The following is a 25628-nucleotide window of genomic DNA, read 5'->3' on the forward strand; positions in this document are numbered from 1 at the left end:
GTGGCTGTAAATGTACAGTATGCACACGGTGAGAAAATCCAAACCTTTTCAAGCTACGGACAAGAAGGGAAGCCCCCTCTTTACACTCCAGACCCTGACATATGCAATCGCTTCCAGAAAAGAGAGATGATTCAGGAATCAGCTTTGGTAGACATACGTGCCATAAATACAGAATTACAGAGTGCATACACTACACATGTGTACATATACCTTTCTGTATGTATTTAGACAAAAGATCATAGCATATGAACTACCCCATACTTACTTCATTTAACTAAGAAGAGGCCAGTCCTGCTCAATTAATACAGACCCACACCCTTAAAACAAAGACTTTATTTGAGAGAAGGAGAGAGAGAGAGAGAGCGCACACATGAGCACGGGTAGGTGAAGAGGGAGGGAGAATCTCAAGCAGACTCCCTGTTGACTGTGGAGCCCAACTTGGGGCTCTATCTCACCACTCTGAGATCATGGCCTGAGCTGAGACCAAGAGTTGGATGCTCAACCGACTAAGACATCCAGTCGCCCCATACCTGCCTCCTTCTTTTAATTGACCTCATATCATTACATTGTATGGATTTCTTATCTTAAATTTTAAAAAAAGATTTATTTGTTTATTTTATAGGAAGTTGGGGGGAGGCAGAGGGAGAGGGAGAATCTTAAGCGGCTCCATGCCCAGGGCAGAGCCCGACCTGGGGCTCGATCCCATGTCCCTGAGATAGTGACCTGAGTGGAAATCAAGAGTTGGATGCTTAGGGGCACCTGGGTGGCTCAGTGGGTTAAAGCCTCTGCTTTCAGCTCAGGTCATGATCCCAGGGTCCTGGGATCGAGCCCTGCATCGGGCTCTCTGCTCAGCAGGGAGCCTGCCTCCCCTCTCTCTCTGCCTGCCTCTCTGCCTGCTTGTGATCTCTGTCACATAAATTAAAAAAAAAAAAAAAAGAAGAGCTGGATGCTTAACTGCCTGAGCCACCCAGGCGCCCCTTCCTCATCTTAAATTTAGTCAGGCTTTTCCTTTCCAGTTCTATGGGGGAAACATCAAGGAAAGAAAAGAGCATTGTGCAAATATTCTAGAACGCCTCCAACCCGGGAAGTCGGGTGAGCTCTCTCCTGGCCTGGAAGGGTTAGGGCAGGAAGTCTCCACTAACAGTTTTCAACACAATAAACGGAATTTGGAGGGCTTACAGGTAGCTCTTTCCTGGTCTCATGCGTAGTACTGGGATTTCATTCTGCTGATTAGACTATGTCATTGTGGACAACTGTGATGATGTCTTGTCTGGGGAGACACAGTTGGGGACTCGGAGAGACCCTTATTACCCTATCTTTCTGAGATTTCAAACATTAAGCCTTGGAACTACATCTTCATCATTTTCTGAAGTGACTTTGTGCATTATCCTGTGTGTAGAGGTGTGTATTCTCGTAAACGTAGGAAACAATGCACACCACACTCCCCTCATAGCATTTATGGTGTGTGTTCATACAACATAGTCTTCGGGAGAGCTTTGCAGTAAATGCACCCATTTAACAGGACTGCACCCACAGTTCCCCGACGTGATCTATACTGAGCTCTTCCTTATCTAGCACGGGGGAGTGTCTCGTGATGTAAGAGTTGCTTCAGGATATCTTACGTACCTGTATCCCTCCTGAATCTATGCTTTTAAATTCAGTGCAGGAATCGGCAAACATCTTCTGCAAAGGCCCAGGCAGTAAACATTTTAGGCTTTCTTGGCCAAAGAGTGTCTGTTGCAGATTCCCAGCTCAGCCATGTAGCACAAAAGTCAGCAGAATTTATGCCGTTTACAAAAATGTTTTCTTTCTTTCCCACCCCACCCCATCCAGTTAAAACCATCAAAATCATTCTTAGCTAGTAGGTTCTAGAGAAACAGAAGGGCTGGAATTGACCTGTAGCCATAGGTGGACAACCTCAGGTTCAGCAGATAATAATTCAGGGTCAGAAATAAATGCTTTATTCACCTAGATGGTGGAATACCTAAGATATTTTCAGGAAGATGAAGTTCCATGCGTTTATGCAAACAGAAGAGGATATGAAAGCGTCATCTGCTCTGCCGAAAACATTTGTTGTTTTGTAGCTTAGCTCCTAAATATTGAGGGTTTAATAAAAACCCTGCCAGTTAAAGGATAAGCTTGATAAAGGTTAGATGAATAAATATTGATGAAAAGTCTCCATATTATAAAAGAAATCAGGTTAGAAATGATCACCGTGGAATGGCTTCTGTATTACCAAATTTTTAAAAAACTAATGATACATATTTTTACTTTATCTATTTATTCATTTGTTTATTTTTACTGTTATGTTAGTCACCATACAGTACATCATTAGTTTTTGATGTAGAGTTCCATGGTTTGTTGTTTGTGTCTAACACTCAGGGTTCCATGCAATTTTAAAGATTTATTTATTTATTTATTTGAGAGAGAGAGAGAGAGAGAGAGAAAGAGAAACAGTGTGTGGGGAGGGGCAGAAGGAGAGTGAGAGAGAGAGAAGCATACTAAGCTAAGTGTGGAGCCAGATGCAGGACTCGATCTCACAACCCCAGGATTATGACCTGAGATGAAATCAGGAGTCAGACGCCTAACCAACTGAGCCACCCAGGCACCCCCTAATTTTCAGGATATTATGCAAAGGTCACAGCACAGAACTTGAGTTATAAAAGGGATGCAAACATGCAGTGTATCTCTAGGGATAATTCTGTTTTTAATAAGATTCAAGGGGCACCTAGGTGGCTTAGTCGGTTAGGTGTTTGCCTTCAGCTCAGGTCATGATCTCAGGGTCCTGGGATCGAGCCCCACATCAGGCTCTCTGCTCAGCAGGGAGCCTGCTTCTCCCTCTCCATCTGCCTGCTGCTCTGCCTACTTGTGCTGTCTCTCTCTGTCAAATAAATAAATAAAATCTTAAAAAAAAATAAGGTTTGAAAATGTGTTGATGACGTAATTGAGCATCTGGGGAAGTGTAGCATTTCTAATGTTCTGACTTCCCTCAGAATGAAGTCACTTTTTCACCTCAGAGAATGCTTCTCTCTCCTCAGTGGCCCAAATGTAATGGTTGTGTGTCCCCCCACCCTGCCCCGGTTTTCCGTAGGTTCATTCCGGAGCCCTGGTCAGCCTGCAGCACCACGTGTGGCCCGGGCGTCCAGGTCCGAGAGGTCAAGTGCCGCGTGCTCCTCACGTTCACGCAGACGGAGACCGAGCTGCCGGAGGAGGAGTGTGAGGGCCCCGAGCTGCCCACAGAGCGGCCTTGCCTCCTCCAGCCGTGCGACGAGGGCCCTGCCTCCCGCGAGCCGGACGCGTCTCTCCAGGAGGACGGCAGGATGACTTACCACTGGGAGTACGCCGGCTTCACCCCTTGCACAGCGACATGCCTGGGAGGTACTTGACTCTCCCTCTGGGGCAGTCCTGTCTCGTGTCTCTGACGGTTTGAGAAATCCCGAAATCACGCGGGCCCCAGACGCAAGTTAGTAAAGTCGGAAGGAGGGGAAATCGTTTGAATAACTGAAAACCTTGCCGTTTCTTTCTTTCTTTTCCATCACGATTATCCTCTAGAAGATGAAGGGTAGTGGGATTGCGTCCCAGCCAACAAAACGGTGTGATCCTTTGGTCCTAGCATTTGTGCAAGTGAGATGGGGAAAGAGGCTACTTACTAAAATGAAATAAATAGGAAACTGCAGGATGGATAAATGGAGGCAATCTTGCCTGTAAATCAGTGTTCTGAGGTGAGGCGGCCTGGAATTGTCTGTCTGGTGGTGCCCTGTCAGGACTCATCCTCAGAATATAGTAAGTTCGTACAGTTCATTGGGCCAGGAGCCAGCGAGGAATGCACCGATGACTGCGGTTCACGTGGGTGCGTGTGGAGTCGCATGTGTGGCCAGTGGACCTGTTCCGAGTAGGGACTGGGGGGCCTCAACGGTGTGGAATTGGCCCCAGGATTATTGAACATTCCAGGATCCTAGAAGGAGTGGATGACTAGAGAGCAGGAGTCCAGATGGCCCTTCTCCAGGGCTGTCTTTTGGAAGGAAATAGAAATAATTGGAAAGCTAGATCATCTACTGAGGTGAAGGTGGCTCATCCAGTCAGGAATCCAGGACTCCTGACACCCTATCCTGGGACTCCACTGGCTCCAGTGGTAGGCAGTTGGGTCAAGTTCATGCCCCACTCCTCCTGGTGGTCCTGAGCTCATTACTTGGAACGCCCTATCAGGTCTTGGAGCTCATAGTCCCATCACTGCGCCTGAGCCCCTCACTCTTTGTCCCCCAGGCTCTTAAGTAAATTCCCGGTCCTTCCCATCCAGTCTCCAAGACCTGATGGTATTTGTCTCTCTCCTGTCCTAAGTCAGCCTCTGAACCCACCTCTCCTGACACAGACACCTGTTCTCTGACTTTGCCAGCCTGCGGCGGACGCAGATGGAGTGGCATACGTTCTACCCCCAGGCTTCTGCGAGGCGGCAGCTGCCTTTCATATGGACTAATGCACACAGAATTTAAGGAAAGAACTCTTAGCTATCCCCGCATTCTCTCTGCTCTCCTATTTGCTTCCCCCGGTTTTTAGAAGCCTACCCAACTAACAAGGAATTTAGATTTTCTTATTCACCTGGACCCTAATTTGCTGCCAGGACACGTAATCTCAACCACACCTGCGCCGCTGTCCAGAACTTGACTCCTGCTGAGTTCAGGACCCTGGACACCACCCTTGTTGTAGCTTGGAAACCTTAACTTTTTTTTTAATTATTAAAATTCAACTAATTAACATATCTTGTGTTATTAGTTTCAGAGGTACACTTTAGTGTTTGATCAGTTTCATGTAACACCCAGTGCTCATCACTTGAAGTGCCCTCGTTAATGCTGTCACCCGATTACCCCATCCCCCACCCTTCCAGCAACCCTCAGTTTGTTCCCTAGCGTTAAAAATCTCCTGTGGTTTGTCTCCCTCTCTGATTTCATCTTATTTTCTTTTTCCCTCCCTCCTTCTTTTCATATGTCCTTGGCGATAATGGGAACTGGTACTTTCTTGATGAGTCTGGAGAATCCCTCTAGAGCCGGTTGCTATGATGCAAGAATGGTCCCCTATTCAACGGCAATTATAGATGTCTGGAACTTTCTTCTGCATTACTGCAAAATGCCAGCTGTCTATACCACTTCTGAACCACCACATTCCTGCAGTTTCACCAGAAGCCTGGGTCTTTGTCTTTTCTTATGAGAGCAGAAATGAACCCTACTATTGCTGGCATGCCCTCAAATCTGTTAATCTCAAGTTGTTGGTTTTTTTTTTTTAAAGAGATTTTTAAATTTATTTTAAAGTGAGGAAGGGAGAGAGCAGCAAGGGTTGGGGCAGAGGGAGAGACTCTGAAGCAGACTCTGAATTGAACGTAGAGCCCAGTGCAGAGCTCGAAACCACAACCTTGAGATCACGACCTGAGCCAAAATCAAGAGCCAGGTACCTAACTAATGGAGCCACCCAGGTGCCCCTCAAGCTTTTGAATGTTGACTTTGGTAGAATCACTGTTTGGTCTAGTACTCTGTCATCCTTGGTTTTAGTTCTTTCCCTGATTGGAAAGCCTCCCCCACCCTCCAATTTGGGAAAGCACACTTGTTGGGTCCTTGGGACTGACAGAGCAGTTGGAGATGCCCAAGGGAAAATGACCAAGTTAATTCCGATTCAGCTGGTGGGGTCTGTTAGCCCTCATCTTTGAAGCTTGATGCCAAAATGTTAGACTCTGCTACTGTCTTGTGTACCAAGGTGGCGCAGGGTCCACCTCCAGGATGGCTGAACCTGTGGGAGTGACTTTCTTTTTCCTTTTTCTTTCTGTGTTTTTTTTTTTTTTTGTAATAGCTCTATTGAAATGTAATTCACATACCATTCAATTTATGCGTTTGAACTCTACAATTTGGTGGATTTTAGTATATTCACAAAGTTGGGCAACATCATCACAATCAATGTTAGAACTCTTCTTTTTTCTTTCTTTTTTTTAAATTTTATTTATTTATTTGACACAGAGAGATCACAAGTAGGCAGAGAGGCAGGCATAGACAGAGGGGGAAGCGGCTCCCTGCTGAGCAGAGAGCCCAATGTGGGGCTTGATCCCAGGACCCTGAGATCATGACCTGAGCTGAAGGCAGAGGCTTTAACCCACTAAGCCACCCAGGCACCCCAATGTTAGAACTCTTTAACCCCCAAAGAATCCTGTACTCTTAAGCACTATTTTTACTCAAACCCCCATTTTCCCTGCCTGTGGCAGCCACTAATCTACTTTCTGTCTATCCTGGACATTTCATATAAATGGAATCACATAATTGGATCCTTTGTCTTCTTTCACTTTGTGTAATATTTCTAGCTGAAGTTCATCCATGGTTTAGCATGAATCTACTTTGTTCCTTTTTTTTTTTAAGATTTTATTGATTTATTTTGACAGACAGAGATCACAAATAGGCAAAGAAGCAGAGAGAGAGAGAGAGAGAGAGGAGGAAGCAGGGTCCCTGCCAAGCAGAGAGCCCAATGCGGGGCTTGATCCCAGGATCCTGGAATCATGACCCGAGCCGAAGGCAGAGGCTTTAACCCACTGAGCCACCCAGGCGCCCCTACTTTGTTCCTTTTTATGACTAATACTATTCTGCTATGTGAATATACCATATTTCATTTATCCATTCATTGGTTGGAAATTTGGATTATGTGCACGTCTTGGGTGTTGTGGATACTACTGCTATGATCATTCAGGTACACATTTTTATATGGACATATTTTTATTTCATTTCTCTTGTGTATATACCTCGGAGTAGAAGAATGAGCTTTGAATCCATTTAACACATCCAGGTTTTGTGAAACTTGAATAATCACGTTTATCCTCATTGGTATTGAGGCCTTTTGGGACCACTGTGAGAAGGGAAACTGCCTTAAACATCAGAAGTACAGCTCAGCACTCAGATGGTTGGTGTGATGTTGCCCATTTATTTTCTGACGTCCCCTCGTGAACACGGAACCCATTTTACAAATTGTGACAGAGGTCAGCTTGGAAATCTCTCAGTACTCAGTTAAACAGCAGTTTAGCCTTGTGAAGTTGCATTGTGTTGTTTAAACCTAGAATAATATCATTTAAATGAACCTTGGATGTCCACTAACCCGAATTTCATAGTTAGGGAAACTGAGGCCCAGAGCCCATCACACAGTCCAAAACAGAAAATAATTCTCATGCTTTACAGAGGTTTGGTTGAATGGTAAGTGGATAAAATAAGCTTTTTAACCCGGCAGAAATAATGTTTTTAACTTTGTGGACTCAAACTTAAATTTTCCTTTTAAATCACTAAATTCTGTAAAACTGAAGGCCCAATGCTCGAAACCCAAATCCTCGATAAAGGCAGGGAACCGCGCGTCTGTTCTGTGCTAGACTCGTGGCTTGAGGTTCTGGGCTCAGCATCAGGATAGAAAATGAATAGGACACCATCCTTGACTCAGTGCACCTCAGCTCTTGGTTATTTTTCTCGACTGTCTTGACGGCGCTACTTATACACAGTGATACTCGCCTCTCTGTGATCCATTTCAATGGCTTTTGGAGGCTTAGCCTCTACAAGTCCTCCCGGCCTATGGTTACAAGCACGGGTTTTAACCCTCACCCTGGTCTGCCGTAACTGAATACCACAGGAAAATAGGATTTCCCCAGGCACCTGGCTATTTCCCCAACATTCCTGTTTCTGATAGAAAAGTAATATATGCAAATTAGAGATTTCTGTAAAGATAAGCCTTTCGTTACATCTTGACAATCTGTGTACTTGTGTCTTCTAACTTATCTTCACATCATACAGGAAATCAATAAATCTATTTGTCAGAATTGCTGATACTTGAGAAGATTTCCTGAATCTGTTTTCACACGGGAGTGGCAACAGAGAATTCTTTTTTCATTCCCGAAAGCATGAAGAATGCAGACATATTGAATTTCCAGCTTCCAGGGGCACGTGTGTATGTGTGCCGCCTTGCGTGTGCACGTGCGTGTGCGAGCCTGTACACACAGATGCCCTGGAAGATAGGCTTGCCTTTCCAAGGACCCCCCCCCCTTGCAAAGGTTTTGTAACTTACTACATTCTAAACATTCCTCACCGGAATGTTTCTTTGTATTTTATGTTATTTGTTGTACTTACAACCTTCAATTTTTACCTTCCTACTCTCTAACCGCACAAGCTAGTAGCAGATCGCATGGACTTTGAAGCCTGACCGTACTTTGAGCCTTAGCTCTGCCACTCTCTTCCAACCACTTATATAAGTTTGTAGAGGCTCATTTTTGTGAGATGCGAAGAGCCATGCCTCCTTCATGAGGCTGAAGGAAAGGACTGAATGTGCTTATTTAACAAGGTGATGTAGGAGAAGTGCCTAATCACAGCGCTTGGCACGTGGTCTATGATAAGTGTTAGTGGGATGATTATTTGATTTTAGAATAATAATAGGGCATTCTTCTTATAATGCTCCCATTTTTTTCTCTTTTAAAAGATCTTATTTTCTGAGCTCCTCTTAAAACATCTACTCGTTTTTGAGTCCATTCTTATGAATTCTCTAAGTAAAATAATCATCCGTAATGAACGATGGTTTCATTTTTCCCTTTAAAATAGTTATTTATCTTATGTAAGCTTTATGTCTCATTGCATCCTCTGGGATCACAAAAACAGCGATGAGCAATGTGGGCAAAGCCAAGCTTCCCTTTGTCCTGAAAGGAGCAGGAATCTCTGTTGTTCTGCTCAAAAATAACATTCTACACATAGTGGTTGTGTGTTTCTTTGTGGTAGGCACTGGGCTAGGTGATAGTGACTCAGTCGTCCCTACCTTTGGAACTCACATGGGGGGGGTGAGTGCTGATCACATAATCCCACACATGTATGTAACTCACAACTGGTGATAGCAAAAGAGATACATGGCGCTAAGAAGGCATATAATAGGAGGGACTTGACCTAATTAGGGAAGTCAGGGGAAGCTTCCCTAAAAGCAATTGACACTGGAACTTAAATCTGAAAGATGAGGAATTAGTTCTGCAAACGAAAGAAGAGCAGGTGGGTGGCAGGTGTGTGGTCCGTCCCGGGAATGAAGAAGGCAGGTGCGGCCGGAACACTCCGGAAGACGGCGAGCTGACGCTGGAGAGGAAGGCAGGGGCCGATGACTGCCTTACGCAAAGCTGACTTGGTTCTTGATCCCCAGATCAAAGGGAAGCCATTCAGAGAACCAAAGTGGGAGTTACAGGATCAAACTTGTATTCGTTTCAAAAAGGTGAGCCCAGATGTACTGTAAAAAAAGGGGGGGGGTGGATGGGATAAGGACAGATGTAAGGGAGGCCATCGTAAGAAGCCGTTGTCTCATCCAGGTGAGGGCTTGGCCTTTGGTGGTAAGGACGCTGGAGATGGCGGACAGCAGATGACTTAGAGAGACGGGTCGAAGGCGAGAGTCTGTGTGTGGAGGGGGCGAGGGGTAGTGAGGTGGCCAGTCCAAGTCTGGATTCTTCTCTGGGATGACGAGTGCTCCCCGGAGGGCCGCTTGGGCACAAGGAAATCACGAGTTCAGTTCCGGATGGAATGACTTCAACATGCCTTCGGACTTCCCAATAGGGACGCTAAGTAGACCGTTGCACGCGTGAATCCGAGGCAAAGTGCGAAGATGTAGCTGGACATAGACATTCATGAGTCATTTGTGTGCGGAGAGAACCGAAGCCGGGGTATGAATGAGAATCTCCAGGAAGAGAGTGGGAGGCCACTGGTGACTGAGAGTCAGATTTGAAAGGATGAAGGAAGGAGCCACAGGTGACAACATTAGAGATGAAAAGAATAGATACTTTGGGGGCAAAATTTGTGATAAAGAAGACAGAGAAGGCGAAAAGGCTAAAAGGCATTATGGGTTGTGCGTGTTGTGTTAGTCAATGACCGAGTGGCTCAGGGACATTTACAAGGAAGTGAGAAAGCTCCGGTATGAAATCAAAAGGTGAAGTCGTCCACAGGTTTCCTGGGAAGGTGGAAAGGAGAGGAAGTGACCCATGGGTAGAGCTCGGTCTCGAGATACGGAAGAGGCAGCTCCTAATTGAAACAGGCCAGGTTTCTCTGTGTGCGAGAAGCAGTGGGTCTCTATGCCTGATGGCAGGAAGTTCCTGGTGCTTTTGTGTGCGTGTGTTTGTGTGTGTGTGTGTGCGTGTGTGTGTGCACACAGGTGTGAACATTTGTGTGTGAGTGATTTGGGGAGCAAATGCAGCAATGTGGGAGGTCACGGCACACTGCTCTTACCCGGCTGACTACAGTGGGCCGGTATAGGATCTGGTATAGGATCCGGGAATGGCATCGTGCGTGTCGGTGTCCCCCGTTTCACAGGGCAGAGTCCAAGCACGCCTCCCCACAAGGGAAAGGGGGGGCCGCAACCCCAGCCGGCCCCCGGGGCTCCTGCTCGCTCATTCCCCATGGAGATGTGCTCCCAACACAGAGGGTCGCTGTCTTGTTCTCTCCAGAGCTCTGAGTTCTGATAGGCCTGGAGCTGTAGTCTCTTCCAGCCAGTCTGGGTGCAGGGGGTGGCTTCCTGTCAGGCTCCAGCAAAGCCTGGGCTGCGTGTCATGTGCCCCCCGGGTTCTACAGCCCTTACTTGCCACCGCCGCGCCTGTGACGTGCTCACGGAGCTCCCCTGTCTTCGGGGCTGCAGCCTGGGCGTTTAGCAGTGGAGAAGGAGGAAAACAGACTCACTGTTCTGTTCAGGGTGGCCCAGGCTGGTGCCTGTACAGGGCCACGTGCTATGACGTAGCGACAGTCACTTTCCCTTGAACGGATGCCGCCGTCAGTGTTGTCGCGGTACCACAAATCGGAGTTTTCCGGATCTCCCAACGGCCTCGAACGGTTTATGTCATGGGGCACCCAGGGGGCTCAGTCAATGAAGTGTCTGCTTCAGCTCAGGTCGTGATCCTGGGGTCCTGGGATCGAGCCCCATGTCAGGCTCCCTGCTCAGCGGGAAGCCTGTTTCTCTCTCTCCCTCTCCCTCTGCCCGTCCCCACTGCTCGTGCGTGCTCTCTCTCTCAAATCAATAAATAACATCTTCTAAGAAATGTTTATATCATGGATATTATCTGTTTAAAAAGTTTGAAAGCACTGGTTCCTACCCAGTCCTGTTTTCCCCTCTTGGGCAGGGACTGAGGGGAGAGCATCGTGGCTGGGTCTTGGACGTCATTTTCAAGACCCCCCCCCCGACTCCTGGTTATCGTTGCAGTCAAGATCTTAATTTTCAAGTAATTTCCCTTATTTAGGTTTTCTTGGAAAAAAAAAAAGTCATCCGTTTCATGACGTATTGTTATTATGAGTTGTTCATCTGGTCTCACTTTGCCTTAAGCCTCTCTCTCCTCTTTTTTTTTTTCTGACCACAAATACTGTGGGATCCATTCACTCTTTCTGACCAAGAGTTATATAGGCAATGACGCCTAGAAAATTCTAATGGTTGGACTTGGGGGTTTAGTTGTTTGTTATTTGTTTACAGTTGGACTCTGCTGTGGTCAGAGAATGTGACCGGCATGACCTCTGGCTTTTGGGACTTACTGCAGTTTATAGACTAATAGAGGATCGGTTTTTGTTAGTATTCCGTTAGTGCTTCAAGACCATGTTAACGTCTCTTTCTAGGGCCCAAGGCTCTTCCGTTATTAAATCAACATCCTTTTCTTACTCAATGTATTTTTTCATTTTTATCTTACAACTTGATGTAAAAATACTGGACAGAGCACCTTAAAGAGCGATGTTCTTCATCGCTCTGGGTATTTCATACTGAGAGGGGTGTGTGTGTGTGTGTGTGAGAGAGAGAGAGAGAGAGAGAGAGAGAGAGAGAGAGAGAGATGTTATTTACTCAAGATTTGCGTGCATGAAACCCAACTCACATGAACCTTAAACCAAAAAAGGAAATGTGTTCATTGGCTCTGCCTCCCTTGTTCGAGTTCCTCCCATGTTAATTCATTTCTTGATGAAGGCCTTGAATATGACTTCTGCCCCCAAAAGACCCCCTTATTATGACATTGTAGAAGTCAAGCGTGGACTGAGGTATGTTGCCTCATGCGACCAAAGGAATGGATTAGACAAAATTATACTGAAATTTTAATGCTTCATTTATTTCATAGCTCCAGAAGGCATCACAGTTATCACCCAAGTTTTGCTAAGTATAAGAAGAAGTAAAATTATATTTAAAGTTTTTGCTTCTCCTTTTGAAGATAAAGGTCTTATCACGCCTCTTGAAGTGAAAAGCGTTGAAGTGATCTCATAGGTCGAGTATGTGAGGTGGAAGGTATTTCTGTGGTCATCTTTAGAAAACACATTTTATCCCAATAAGTATCCTAAGCCACTTATTGGTTTTTTACATTCCTTCGAGTATGCTTGCTTTAGGACAGAGAAGTTTCTCATGCGGGGTCTAACATTTCATCCGAATGGTTAAATGAGATGACGTTAGACCCACTGCATCTTCAGAAAACACTCCAAAATTGGCTCTGCATACATTTTCTAAAGTGTTTTGATTACAAATTAAAATACATGTGCAAGGTAATCGGGCTTTTCTCTGACAAAAAAGAAAGGCAGCCCTGCTAGAAAAGGAGCATCTGTGCCCAGACGGAGTCAGGACGAAGCCTGACATTTGCGAACGGAAACTGGTTATTCAGTTGTCGCTGTGTCCCCTCGGTATGTCAAGTTAGCTAGTCCTTACATAAAAAAAAATGTCATGGGAGATCCATGGAGATTGGAGATCGCATCCCGCTATGGCCGGGAACGTGAGATTCCAACTGAAGAAAGCCGGAGAAAATGTAGCGGAAAGAACCTCCCCTCACCGATGTGTATTTTAAATATCCTTTTGGCCTATTCGGCACTCTGTAAAATACCATAAAATGGATGGATTGAAACATGGCATTTGGAAAGAGAACCACAGTCTTCGAACCTAATGGAACACACATTCTTGCGTGAAACTGAATACATTTGCATATTTCAAACAGCAGAGTCAAGTTGCTGTTACAATTTTTATATGATTCCTTTTTCATCCGGAGTTTGATTTATACCTTGTGCAGTTCTGATTTTCCAGTAATTCTTTTTGTCTCAGTAGACGAAGAATAGGGGTGAAGATGTGGGCTTTGGGGTCACACTGGCCGCAAAGCAAAGATCAGCCTGTGGAAGGGTCCTGTTTGCTCAAGGACAGTCCCTGCTTTGTTGACTGTCCCTGCAGGACTAAGACAGAGCACTGGCTTAGGAGACAGGAAATCTAATTTTTAGTTTTGAATCCATCCCCCCCTTTTTTAAAATATTTTATTTATTTATTTGACAGACAGAGATCACAAGTAGGCAGAGAGGCAGGCAGAGAGAGGGGGGGAAGGCAGGCTCCCTGCCGAGCAGAGAGCCCGATGTGGGGCTCGATCCCAGGACCCTGAGATCATGACCTGAGCCGAAAGCAGAGGCTTTAACCCACTGAGCCACCCAGGTGCCCCCATCCCCCCCTTTTTTTTGGCTGTCTTGATTTCTCTCTAAAACTCAGTGTCCTTATTATTCAATTAATGAAATGGAGATGGTGAGACCATTCTTTGGACCTCACAAGGTTATGAGGGAGGTCGGGTGCTTCTTTGGGTTTCAAGGTGAGTGTATGTGGGCGGGAAAGGCTGCGGGGAGAATATTACAGGCAGGAAGACTTTGGAAAATGCGCAGCTGTTTGCTCCCATGTGGCCCCTGCAATGCAGCCTGGAGCCCAGCAGCATAGTCAGAGGGCAGTGGCTCAAGAAGTCCCGAGACCCCCTCTTCCCTCCACAACAAGTTATTCTAAGTCATTTGCATCTTGCTGTCTCCCACCTGCAGGCCGTCAGGAAGCCATAGCCGTGTGCTTGCACACCCAGACCCAGCAGACAGTCAGTGACAGCTTGTGTGACACGCTCCACCGTCCACCAGCCATGAGCCAGGCGTGCAGCACCGAGCCCTGCCCCCCCAGGTACGTGCTGGCCCGTGCTCCCGGGATGCCGTGTGGGACTAACACCCTCTCCCGCAGAGACACCCACATGTGCGTAGAGGCTGGTGCCCCCCCTCCTGGCTTGGGAGGACATTCTCTCTTCTCCATTCACCTCGTGCGCCGGCCAGATTCCGGCTGGGTGCACGGAGACCGCCCAGGTAAGCAGGAACCGCCGTTAGCCGGGCTCTTGGGAACGAACATCAGCTGGTCTGCGTTTGCAGAACCACGAGGTCTGTGGTGCTGTTCTCTTCTGCCTCCTCAAGGGCACTGCTTTGCCTCCCTCCATGTCGAAGAGCTCAGGCTCCGCGGTAGAGTCAGCACACGTTCCCGGTCAGTGCTCGGGCCGTGTTTGTGGCGTGACTGAGCGGATCTCCTACTTGTTAGCTACAGGCCGTGTATTACCACCCCTCCCGCTGACTTGCCTCATGTCTCAGACTGAGGGGTGCACTGGTACAGGCCCCCATGAGCAGATGACGTCAACTTATTTTTGGTCTCCTTGGTCTGAAAGGTTGACCCTAAAAGTTAATTCTCTTCCCTGCTTAAGTCCTTATGAGATCCTGGGGAATTTTATTGGAAGTGAGGGTGGTTTTCCCCACGTTCTTCTCTCCCTGGGCGTTGCTGGCTGCAGAGGATGATGGCTCGGCATCCCTGGCTTCTGACCCAAGAGCTTCCAGAATCCAGCCACCCACTTTTTCCTTCTTCAGTCCTTTACCTTCGTTGGCTTGATCATGCTTCCATGACAAATCAATTGCCAAAAATACAGCAGTCATTCCCGGTCCGCTCCCCTCCCTCTTTGCCAGAATCTCTTACCTGCCTCTTGGTAATCATATCGCCCATCTAACGAGGTACCTTTATTCCCTAAAGTCAGGTTTGCGACCTCTGGGACTCTAAGTCACGCAGGCGGATCCTTGTGTCTCTCCAGCCATCCTGGAGTGAGGACCGGTGTATTTTATGTTTATTCAGGAAATAAGTTGGGTTCTGGAATTCTCTCGATCCTTCTGATTTTGATTCCCTGAGATGTGTTGGCTGTGATATAAAATTTCTGCCTTGGTGGTCTGAGGGAGTTGGGGGTCGGGATGGACTAGCGTGTCCACACTAGGACTCCAGCCCTCCTACCCTGCAGACGGCCCTTTTCTCCCGTGTCTGCCCCTCCAATTGGCACAGTCTCCCAGCGAACCCGGCTCCAATGTGTGCTTTCTTCTTTGGTGAGGGCACCCCTCCGGTGGGGCAGGAACAGGGTTTTATTCCCGTGGCCATATTGCCGACTTCAGTTGTAGGGTCAGGAAATCCCAGGGACTTCCTGACTCGTGTTGGAGCTATCTCGCTGTGCTCTGCTGAGAAGCAGTGAGGACCTGGGCCCAGGAACAGCACAGGGACACCTGCTTCCCTTCCTACTTGCCTCCCCCTTCCCCCATGCTTACTGCATTCCGGAATGATCCAAGATTGCTGAAGAGACATTCAGGAGGGGTTTTAGGGAGGCTTGATCTAACCCGGGGTTAGGATGCTCGCTTTATCAGGTATGTCTAGAACTTTCCCAGAGCATCGGTCATATGGGGGTAATGCTGAGTGTAGAGCTACTGGGAGTGTCCCCTTTTATCTTTGGAGAAATGGCACTTCTATTAAGTGTACAGTCAAGCCCTCATAATCCAAATTTGTTGTCTACATTTCTCAGTTGTTTCTTATTCTAATACTGGAAACACTGACTTAGATATTTTTGGAAAAGCCAGGGTTTCTGTTTTCCTTTGCTGACACATCCCCGCCCCCGAGGCTTTGTAGATAGGAGCAGATGGCCACCTGTCTGAGCCGGGGTGAGGGACAAGGGGAAACACAGCGAGGGGAAGACACAGAGTGTCCTCCCCCAACACGTTTTCCCATGAGGTTGGAATCCTCCACCACCTCCCCTTTCTCGACACCAGCCGGCACAGGCTTTCTGGAAAGAGGACTATAAACAAAACGATTTGGAATTTATACAAACTCCAAATGGTGACTACGGTTTGGCTAAGTGTGCAGTTCTGTAGTCATAAACAAAGAGGAGTGAAAAAAAGAAACTGTCACCCATAAATTTGGAGTGTGCTTTATTTCTAGCTCCAAATCTTACTCCCTATCAACGGAAAGCTAGTCTTCCCCAGTTGTGTCTTTCTCTGTAGCCCGAGCCATTGACAAATGAGGACTTGGGCACAAGTGGCCAATTAAACAGAAAATGGACACAGGTGCCAACACAAAGCAGGCTTCAGGGGCACCTCAGTGGCTCAATCCGTGAAGCGTCTGCCTCCGGCTCAGCTCATGATCCTGGGGTCCTGGGATGGAGCCCCGCGTTGGGCTCCCTGCTCAGCTCCCTCTCCCACTCCCCCTGCTTGTGTTCCCTCTTTCTCTCTCTCTCTCTCTCCATAAATTAAATAAATAAGTAAAATCTTTAAAAAACAAAAACAAAGCAGGGTTAAAGTGAGAGGGATTTGCCCAGCAGGGCGCACCAAGGGGGCTGAGGACATGGAGAAACCCAGTTTTGCTTTTGCAAAAACAACCCTGTTCTGATCCAGCTCTGAAAGTGAAGACCGCTGTAGTGGGTCGTCATGCAATTTTTTCAGCAAAAAAAAAAAAAAAAAAAAAAAAGAGAGAGAGAGAGAGAGAGCGAGCAATAGAGAAAATGCAAAACAATCTATTCTTTGTTCTAAGAATAAACTCACCGAGTTGCCATTACCACTGACACTACGTTCAGTGCATGGTGTAAATAACTCGATTTCATAATTTTTAGTTTGATTTTTTAAGGCGAAGTCCAAGTCATACATTTCCCTACTATTTATTCTATTTATCATAGAATTTGAGTTTCTTCTTCTTTGCGTTAAATGGCTTTTTCTGGTTTCATTTCTTGGCTGAGGATGTGGACACGATTTGTGACAGTTTCTCTCTCAATCCCTTAGCAGTCTGCCCCAGCCATTCCTAACTGCCCCTGCCTCTGTGCAGAGAGATTTTGCATGAACTATTTCCATCGTAGCTAAATAAACTCTCTCCTCTTGTGTTTCCTGCTCTGACCCACACACACAGGGATGACCTTCAGAGAACTTTCTAAATCGCGGTGACCGTGAGAAGCTCCCACATAAAACCCTGCAGGCACTTTCCTTACCTGAGGATCACAGTCTGTGTTCTTTACTTTGGCATGTGTGTGACCTTCCTGGGGCTGCTGTCACACAGTACTGTGGACAAGATGGCTTAAACAACAGAAGATGATTGTCTCCGTTCTGGAGGCTGGGGGCTCCGAGATCAAGGGGCAGGCAGGGTTGGCTCCTTCTGGGACTGGGAGGGAGAACCTAGTCCAGGTCTCTTTCCCAGCTCCTGGTAGGCATTCCTTGGCTTGTGGATGCTCTTCTCCCCGGGTTTCTATATTGTCTTCCTTCTGCTTGTCTGTTGTCCAAACGTCCACTTTTTATGAGGGTACCACTTATATTGGGTTGGCGCCCTTTCTAATGATGTCATCTGAAGTGATCAGAGACCCTGTTTCCAAATAAGATCACATTCACAGGTACTAGGAGTCAGGGTTTCAACAACTTTTGTGGGGAAATAATTCAGTTCATAGCATCCTATAAAGTCCTTTGTGCCCCTGCTTTTAGGTTCTTGGGCCACATCTCCTGTCACTGCCACCCTCAGCACACGCAAACACACACACACACGCACACATACACACATGCATGCATGTGCCCCAAGGACCGCGCTCAGCAGCCATGGTAAATTTTCTCCGTGACCCATGCTCCTGCCTTCGGGCCTTTGCACAACCGTGCCCGCTGTCTGGATCTCTCTTCTCCATAAAAAAAGTGAAATCTCTCCCAGGAAAGCCGTCATTTCTCACTGGTGTAATGAAGTCCGACAGAACATGACGTAGGACCCTATGCTGAGACCCCTGAGAGAGGGGAGCTCTTTGTAGTTGAGAGAGGACTGGGAGTGGGTTGGGGTCACAAGTGGGTGGTGCCCCACTTGTGCCCACTCCAGAAATCTCAGGCAGTACCTTAGCCCTCTGGGCCCTTCTGGGCCTCTTCATCTGAGTAATGATGGAAAATGCTGGACTTTGTGGCCAGCAAGTTCCTTTCAACTCCAACTCCTTTCACCATTGAGGCTGCTTTCAAGTTGCATTTTTTTACTCAAGTCTTCAGAGCTGTGCCTGGTCTTTCGGCGGGGATCCTCCTGTCTACTCGTGAATGGTTGCAAATGCTTAGGGTCATTTCAGTTCTAAGAACAGCAGCCTTCCCCTGAGCTGGCCGGGCGGTCATCGGTAGGGTTGAGTTCAGTCTGCAGTGTTGCCCTTCCTTGGCTCCCCAAACCCCAGCAAGATTTAGTACCGAGTGCGGACCCTGTTTCTTAGGGCCGCTGAGGGAAGCGAGCCAACCTGTCCCATGTGCGGCAGCAGCCCCGTGCCCTCATCTCTGGGCCTCAGCAAGAATGATCGCGCATTATCTTCTCCGGCACCGTCTTGCCCACAGAGCTTCCCTCCAAGCTGGGAATAATAGAGCACGCAACATGTCTTGGCCACTTTGCAAAATTAAGAGTCTGTTTTTATGTGAAGGGAAATACTCTTCCTCGTTTCAAAAATTGCAAATTTAATAAACTTTTCGAAGCTTGAGAGTTATATTGGAAAAAACCCAGCAGAGACAAAGGGTGAGTGCCAAAGTGAAGGTAAGTTTACAAAAATGTTTTAGGTTCTAGAAACCAGTGGTGTAGGAATAACAGGAACAGGGTGTTGCATAATATTTTCCGCACAAATATTTACTGACTCCAAGGGCAATAGCAGTAAAATATCACCCCAGGGTGAAAGTTACCACTGAGAACGGGCCGGACAGTCCATGGATCTTTGTTTACCCAAAGGCGAACGCATTTGATGAATTAGCCTGGACTCTCCAAGGTGGGGTGTTGTATGTTTATTTGCTCATATGGGGTGACTCCCCTCTCCCCCCCGGTCTATGCCATAACTGCTGAGTGTCTGCTATTTATGGAGTCCGGTTTTTCCAGGAGAGAGCCAGCAGCTTGTAGAAACATGCAGGGGTTACATAATGGTCCCACTCGTCTGAGGGGAGCTTTCTTCTCTGACAGCAGTCAGCACTGCTAGGGAGGGAAGTCAGAAAGCAAGAGGCAAGAGTGATGTGTTTCTCTACCTCCTTGCTTTACCTTGTTACCCAATTCTCGAATTTTAAAAAAATCCTGTATTTAGTCTTCGGTCTGTTAAAAAGAATCAGTTCCCCGTTTCTTGCCTCACAGTGGTTTCATTTCCAGTCCCTTGTGCCTCTGATGGATTCTTCTAGCTATACACTTTCTTGAAAGATGATTATCCAGCAGTCACTCCCAATACGTTATATAGTTAAGCTGAATTGATAGTGAAACCTCATGCTTTTAATTATTTATCCATATAGCTCGGTTGTCATCAAAATATGATGTGTATTTCTACTGTTGGTGAGTTCCCTCACCTCCAACGCTACTGGAAATTTAGATATAATCAGTTACTACCCAGCTAATTGGTACGCTTCCAGTTAAGCTGGTGTTTTAATTTTACCTTCTGTTCCAAACACAGATCAATGGTAGAGGCAGTGTAAGTGCAGGGAAATTAAAAGAACACACTGAAGACCATATCATGAAAAAGAACTACGTGGGCCAGGAATGGAAAGGAAGTGTGAAGTGGTGAGTGGTAACAGACCTGTGGTTCTTGTGGACTTGAGGCCCCAAGCAGTCAAGACTCGTGGGAGTTCAGTCCCAGAAGGTAGGGCCGACATATCTTCCTTTTTACTGATTAGAAAGACCCACATTCACCGCTCCTTTGGGAATGGAAGCAGGAAAAAGCTGCTGCTGATCACGAATTGAAGGCGTTGTATAGATGAGGCTGCTCGCCTGGGGGAGTGGAGGGCAGACACAACCATGTAGCCACAAATCACACGTTGGCTCAGTGATTGGATCGTCAGTGTCCGTATGGGGCTTCTGTGCGGTGTTGTCCGTACGAGATTTGGTTCTGGACTGGAGACGCTGGAGGGCTGGATGGAAGTAAACAACACCGTAGACACCAAGGGGAAGTGTCAGAGAAAAGGACAAAGGGAGGTGGGGAGAGAGAAACCAAGCTGAGCCTGCAAAATGAAACTCCAAAGCACACAAAGAAACCTAATACCAATGAAGATGGTCAGCAGAGTCCGCAGTTGAAAGTTGAACTCACTCCAGACGAAATAAAAATACAAGAACAGTCTGAGAAAGACTGTGTCACTGAGCTCTTTGGTGATCTAAGTTGGTAAATAGTATCCATGTAAAGAACTAGAAATTGTGAAATAGACACGGGCAGAAATATAGTCACAATAGGGGAGTCTTAAAAAGAACCACTTACACAACTCAGAAATTTTAAAACCCAGCGAAAAATAAGTGAACCACAAACAAGGGAAGAAAGAATTGTTGTCTTGAAGGTAGTGCTGAGGAATTCAAGAGAATTAAAGCACAGAAAGTTGAAGGTTTGGGGAAAAGAGAAGAAAAATAAGAAATGGTAAGGGCAGAGAAACAAGATATTAAATAAACTGTTTACTAAAACTTAAGAAAAAAATGTCTATTCCTAGTATCAAGAGAAATAAATGAAAATGTATCCCACTTAGATACATAATAGCAAAGCTGCAGAAAGTCAAAGATGATAAGAAAATCTTAAAAGCTGTAAGACCTAAAAGACATATCAACTACTAACAACTTATTAACAGCTGAAGTTCCCCAAAAAGTAAAGAAATAATATCTTTAGAATACTATGGGGAAATCATGATCCACCTAGAGCTAACCTTGTGAAAATAATTGTTTTAAGTATGTGAAGGTCCATTTTTAGCCAAGTGATGAACTAGATATACTGAAGACCGTTCTACTAAAAGATTCTAAAATACTAAGTAAAAGATGTATAAAACAACTTGAAATGTAAAACTACACTTGTAAGAAAGTAAGATAAATCCTCAGAAGTGAAAGAAAAAAGAAAGAAGAAGGAAAGAAAGGGAGGGAGGGACAGAGAGAGGGTAGGAGGAAGGAAAGGGAAGGGAAGGGAAGGGAAGGGAAGGGAGGAAGGAAGGAAAGAAAGAAGGAAGGAAGGAGGAAAAAGAAAAGAAAAGAGCTATAGCATGAATCTAGCATGGTAACCTTGTATTTAAGTTAGGGCTTCCATAGGGGACAGTTGCCAATGGCACAAATCTAGACCTTTGGCTTTAACACTTTTTTTTTCTGGAAACGGACAAGTTATTGGATCTCCAGGAAATAAGGAATGGAATGGAGATTCCCATGTGAAGCCAGGATCTACCTCAGTGAAAAGACACATTGGAAAAAAATCCACCCCGAAAAGGCAGATCTCAAGGAAAATTATTTGTCCTGACTTTGCCTGTGAGTGGAAGGAATTAAAAAAGCCTCCCCTGTATCATGCTCAGTGAAAGAAGCCAGACACAGAAAAATGCTGAGTGATCTCATTATCTGGGGGCTCTGAAGAAGTCAAATTTACAGGAGCAGAGAGTAGCATGATGGCTGCTGGGGGCTGGGGGGAGGGGAAATGGGAGGTGATGGTCAAAGGGTGCAAAGTTACAGCTGTGTGAGATGAATGAGTTCTGGGAAGCTATAGCATCATGCTTCTAGCTAGCAATGCTGTGTCATTGTGTACTTCCAACTTGGTAAGAGGGTCGATCTTACGGTAGGTGGTCTTACCACACCCAGAATAACAGTAATGGTAACCATGATGATGCTAAAGAATTAGAATAAGAATAGGGATGGAGGGAGACTTTGGGAGAGAATGGATGTGTTTATGGCCTGATGGTGCTGATGGATTTACAGGTGTCCTTACTCCCCAACTCACTGAGTTATATGCATTTAATATATACAACTGTTTACATATCAGTCATACCTCAGTAAATTGGGTTAAAAAAAGACTCTTCTGAGAATTTAAAAAGCACAAATCGGGGGTGCCTGGGTGGCTCACTGGGTTAAACCTCTGCCTTCAGCTCAGGTCATGATCCCAGGGTCATGGGATCGAGCCCCACATTGGACTCTCTGCTCGGCGGGGAGCCTGCTTCCCCCTCTCTCTCTGCCTGCCTCTCTGACCACTTGTGATCTCTCTGTGTCAAATAAATAAATAAAATCTAAAAAAAAAACAAACAAAAAAACAAACCCCACACAAATAGCCTTTATGGAGGGTCAGGGAGCCTTGCCCTACTGTGTTTCTAGAAGTGACCCCCTCACTTTGGTGCTACTTGTTTAATTTCCCTCACAAACTGAGCTCCTAGCTGCCATTGCGAGTTTCCAATCCCGATCTCCACTAGACCGGGACAACCTTAGTCCATATTAGCACTGTGCTTCGGTTGATTTCTGGTTTACTGAGATGTTTGTTTCATATGGGACAATAGCTTTATTCATATGTCTTTCTTTAAGTGTCATTGCTGTTTTTTTCTTTTCTTTTCTTTTCTTTTGAAACCGAGAGGAATGAAAATATCTTGCTCTAGTCTCTGGCCCGACCCACTACCACCATCTGCTTTTTGGGGGGCGTTTATTCAGATTAAGAAAGTTTTGGATCATGATAGCTGTTGAAATTTATCAAATGTTTTTCTGCCTCTGTTGAAATGATTGCATGATTTCTCTCTTATGTTTTGTTAATATCATAAACACTGACTGATTTTCCAGGGTCGAAACAACTTTGCCTTCCTGGAAAAAACCGAAGTTGGTCATGATGTAATAATATTCTTTTTATACATCACTTCATTGTTAATATTTTGTTTAGGATTTTTACATCTGTGTTTATAAGTGACATTGACCTAAATGAGTTGGGAAAGTTTTCCCTCTTTTTACATTTTCTGGAGAGTTTATGTAAGGTTGGAATTATTTATGCCTTAAATAATTCACCAAGGAAGGTATCTGACACTTGAGTTTATTTTTTAAATATTTTGTACATTTTTAAAAAAGATTTTATTTATTTATTTGACAGAGATCACAAATAGGCACAGAGGCAGGGAAGCAGGCTCCCTGCTGAGCAGAGAGCCTGATACGGGGCTCGATCCCAGGACCCTGGGATCATGACCTGAGCTGAAGGCAGAGGCTTTAACCCACTGAGCCACCCAGGTGCCCCTATTTTTTAAATATTTTAAATTACAAATTTAATTTAATAGCTATAGAGACTAGTCAGAGTTCTCTATATTTATGAGTTAGTTTTGATGATTTGGTTGTTGTAGGAATATTTTCAGTCTATGTAAAATTTTAAATTTATTGACATACAGTGATTTTCATTACACATGTGTACTCTTTATTTTTAATGCCTCTGAGATTCTCTCTTTAAGTCTTGATGCTGGTAATTTATGGTTCACCTTTTTTGTTCTTCATAAAACACCATGAATTTATCAATGTTATGAGTCTTTTGAAGAGGCAACTTTTATTTTATTTTCTGACTCATTCATATCTATTCTCATATATTTTGTTCTTTTCTGCTTGTTTTGTTTAATTTACTGCATTTTTTTAACTTCTTGAAATGGATACCTAGATTATGATTTTCAGCATTTCTTTTTATGATGTCCATTTAAGGCTATTGATTTTCTTGAAATCATGGCTTTAGCTGCATTCCACAGATTTTAGCACTTCATATTTTTATTAACCTGCATTTTTAAAAAGCTATTTATTTCCATTGTGGTTTCTCCTTTGGCCAATGAGTAATTTAGATGATTATTGTGTAACTTCTAAATATTTGGGGATTGTCTAATATACTTCCACGGTGGTCAGAAAACATACCATATTAATCAGCTCAAGTTGTAATAGCGATATATCGTAGATTGGGTAGATTAAACAACAAAATTTATTTTCTCACTGAGAAGGCTGAAAAGTCCAAGATTAAGGTGCCGGCTGGGCACAGTTTCTGAGGAGAGCTCTCTTCTTGGCTTTCAGACACCGGCATTTTCTCTGTGTCCTCTTACTGGCAGGAAGAGAGAGGAAGCTCTCGGGTTTCTATTCTGATAAGGGCACTAATCTTCTCACGAGGGCCCCAGCTTCATGACCTCATCTAACCCTAATTACCTCCTAAAGTCCCAAATACCAGCATGCTGGAGATGAGGGCTTCAATATAATAATTTGGGGAGGGATTCAGCTGTTCAGTTCATAGCACATACTGGGTAGTCTTTTAATCCCTTGATTAACTTGCTTCTGTTTTACTTAGGATTTATACTTCTCTCTCTTTTTTTTTTTTAAAGAGTTTGAATTTGGTGGGGGTTTGTCTGTTTCTAGGTTTTTTTGTTTTGTTTTGTTTTAAAGATTTTATTTATTGATTTGACAGAGAGAGATCACAAGTAGACAGAGAGGCAGGCAGAGAGAGAGAGAGAGAGAGAGAGAGAGAAGCAGGCTCCCTGCCGAGCAGAGAGCCCAATGTGGGACTCGATCCCAGGACCCTGAGATCACGACCTGAGCCGAAGGCAGCGGCTTAACCCACTGAGCCACCCAGGCGCCCTTATACTTCTCTCTTATTTAAGATTTAAACTATACCATTACATGTAAAACTTTTTAAATATATTTGTCAGTTTTGTGTTCAAGGTTTTTCCTAGCTTCATGATGCATTAAAATTCTTTCTTCTTTTTCATTTTGGAACTTTTAAAAATGACGTGGGAATTCACCTGTTTCTTGCAAATTTGTGGGAACTTAACTGCAAAGTTAATAGGATCTAGTCTCTCTCTCTTTTTAAAGGTTTTGTTTATTTATTTGACAGAGAGAGAGATCACAGGTAGGTGGAGAGGCAGGCAGAGAGAGATGGGGAAGCAGGTTCCCTGCTGAGCAGAGAGCCTGATGCGGGGCTCGATCCCAGGACCCTGAGATCATGACCTGAGCCAAGGCAGAAGATTAACCCACTGAGCCACCCAGGCGCCCCAGGATCTAGTCTCTTTCTGGAATAAGATCTTTTTATAATTTCCTAAAAAGTTATTTGCTTTAACCAAGATTTTCGAGTGTGTTAGTTTTCTATGTTCTTTTTTAAAAAAGATTTATTTATTTGAGAGAGAGAGAGAGAGAAAACACAGGAGCCAGGAGAGACAGAGGGAGAGGGAGAGAGAGAATCCCCACTGACTGTGGAGCCTGACGTGGGGCTTCATTCCATGACCCTGAGATCATGACCTGAACCAAAATCAAGAGTCAGCTGCTTAACAGACTGAGCCACCCAGGTGCCCCAATTTTTATATTCTTATTAAGGTTTACCTTCTTAATATGTCAGGGGCGTAGAGAAGTCTTTTATAGCCTTTAAAAATTTTTATTACTTATCCTTTCATTTTTCTTGTATGTAGGAGCTGTACTTCATATGTATTCATGCTTTTATTCAGTCACCATACTTGAATGATTATTTTATCTTCATTGTGAACTTTTGTCCTCATAAGTGAAAATTTTTAAATTTTTGTCCCTTATATTCGTCTTGAATATTTTTCATTTTTAAATTTCTCCTCTTATTTACACAAGTAAAATATGTTTATTATGGAAAATTAAAAATCAAAAAATCTGAAAGTCACCTTTAGATTGGCACTATTTTTTTCAAAGAACTAACTTTTTCTAATAAATGTTTATTTTAAGAAAAATCAGGGGGAAATACTGGCAAGAATGAAGAAAATAAAAATCCTATCACTTAGAGATCATCACTGCTAACATCTGGATGTATAATTATGCAGACTTTTTCCTGCATTTAAAAATGC

At 44.9% G+C, this 25628-nt stretch overlaps 1 protein-coding gene across 1 annotated transcript in view; it reads left to right on the forward strand.

Moving 5' to 3' along the window:
* LOC111152648 (ADAMTS like 3) overlaps window positions 1-25628 on the forward strand; it is a 333594-nt gene that overhangs the window by 220658 nt on the left and 87308 nt on the right. The window contains 2 exon segments of the mRNA XM_022511191.1: window positions 3092-3378; window positions 13809-13938. Coding sequence (XP_022366899.1) covers window positions 3092-3378; window positions 13809-13938 — 417 coding nt within the window.

This window comes from Enhydra lutris, unplaced genomic scaffold, assembly GCF_002288905.1.
Source record: "Enhydra lutris kenyoni isolate GAN:26980312 unplaced genomic scaffold, ASM228890v2 scaffoldscaffold29, whole genome shotgun sequence".
NCBI classification, from domain to species: Eukaryota; Metazoa; Chordata; class Mammalia; order Carnivora; family Mustelidae; genus Enhydra; species Enhydra lutris.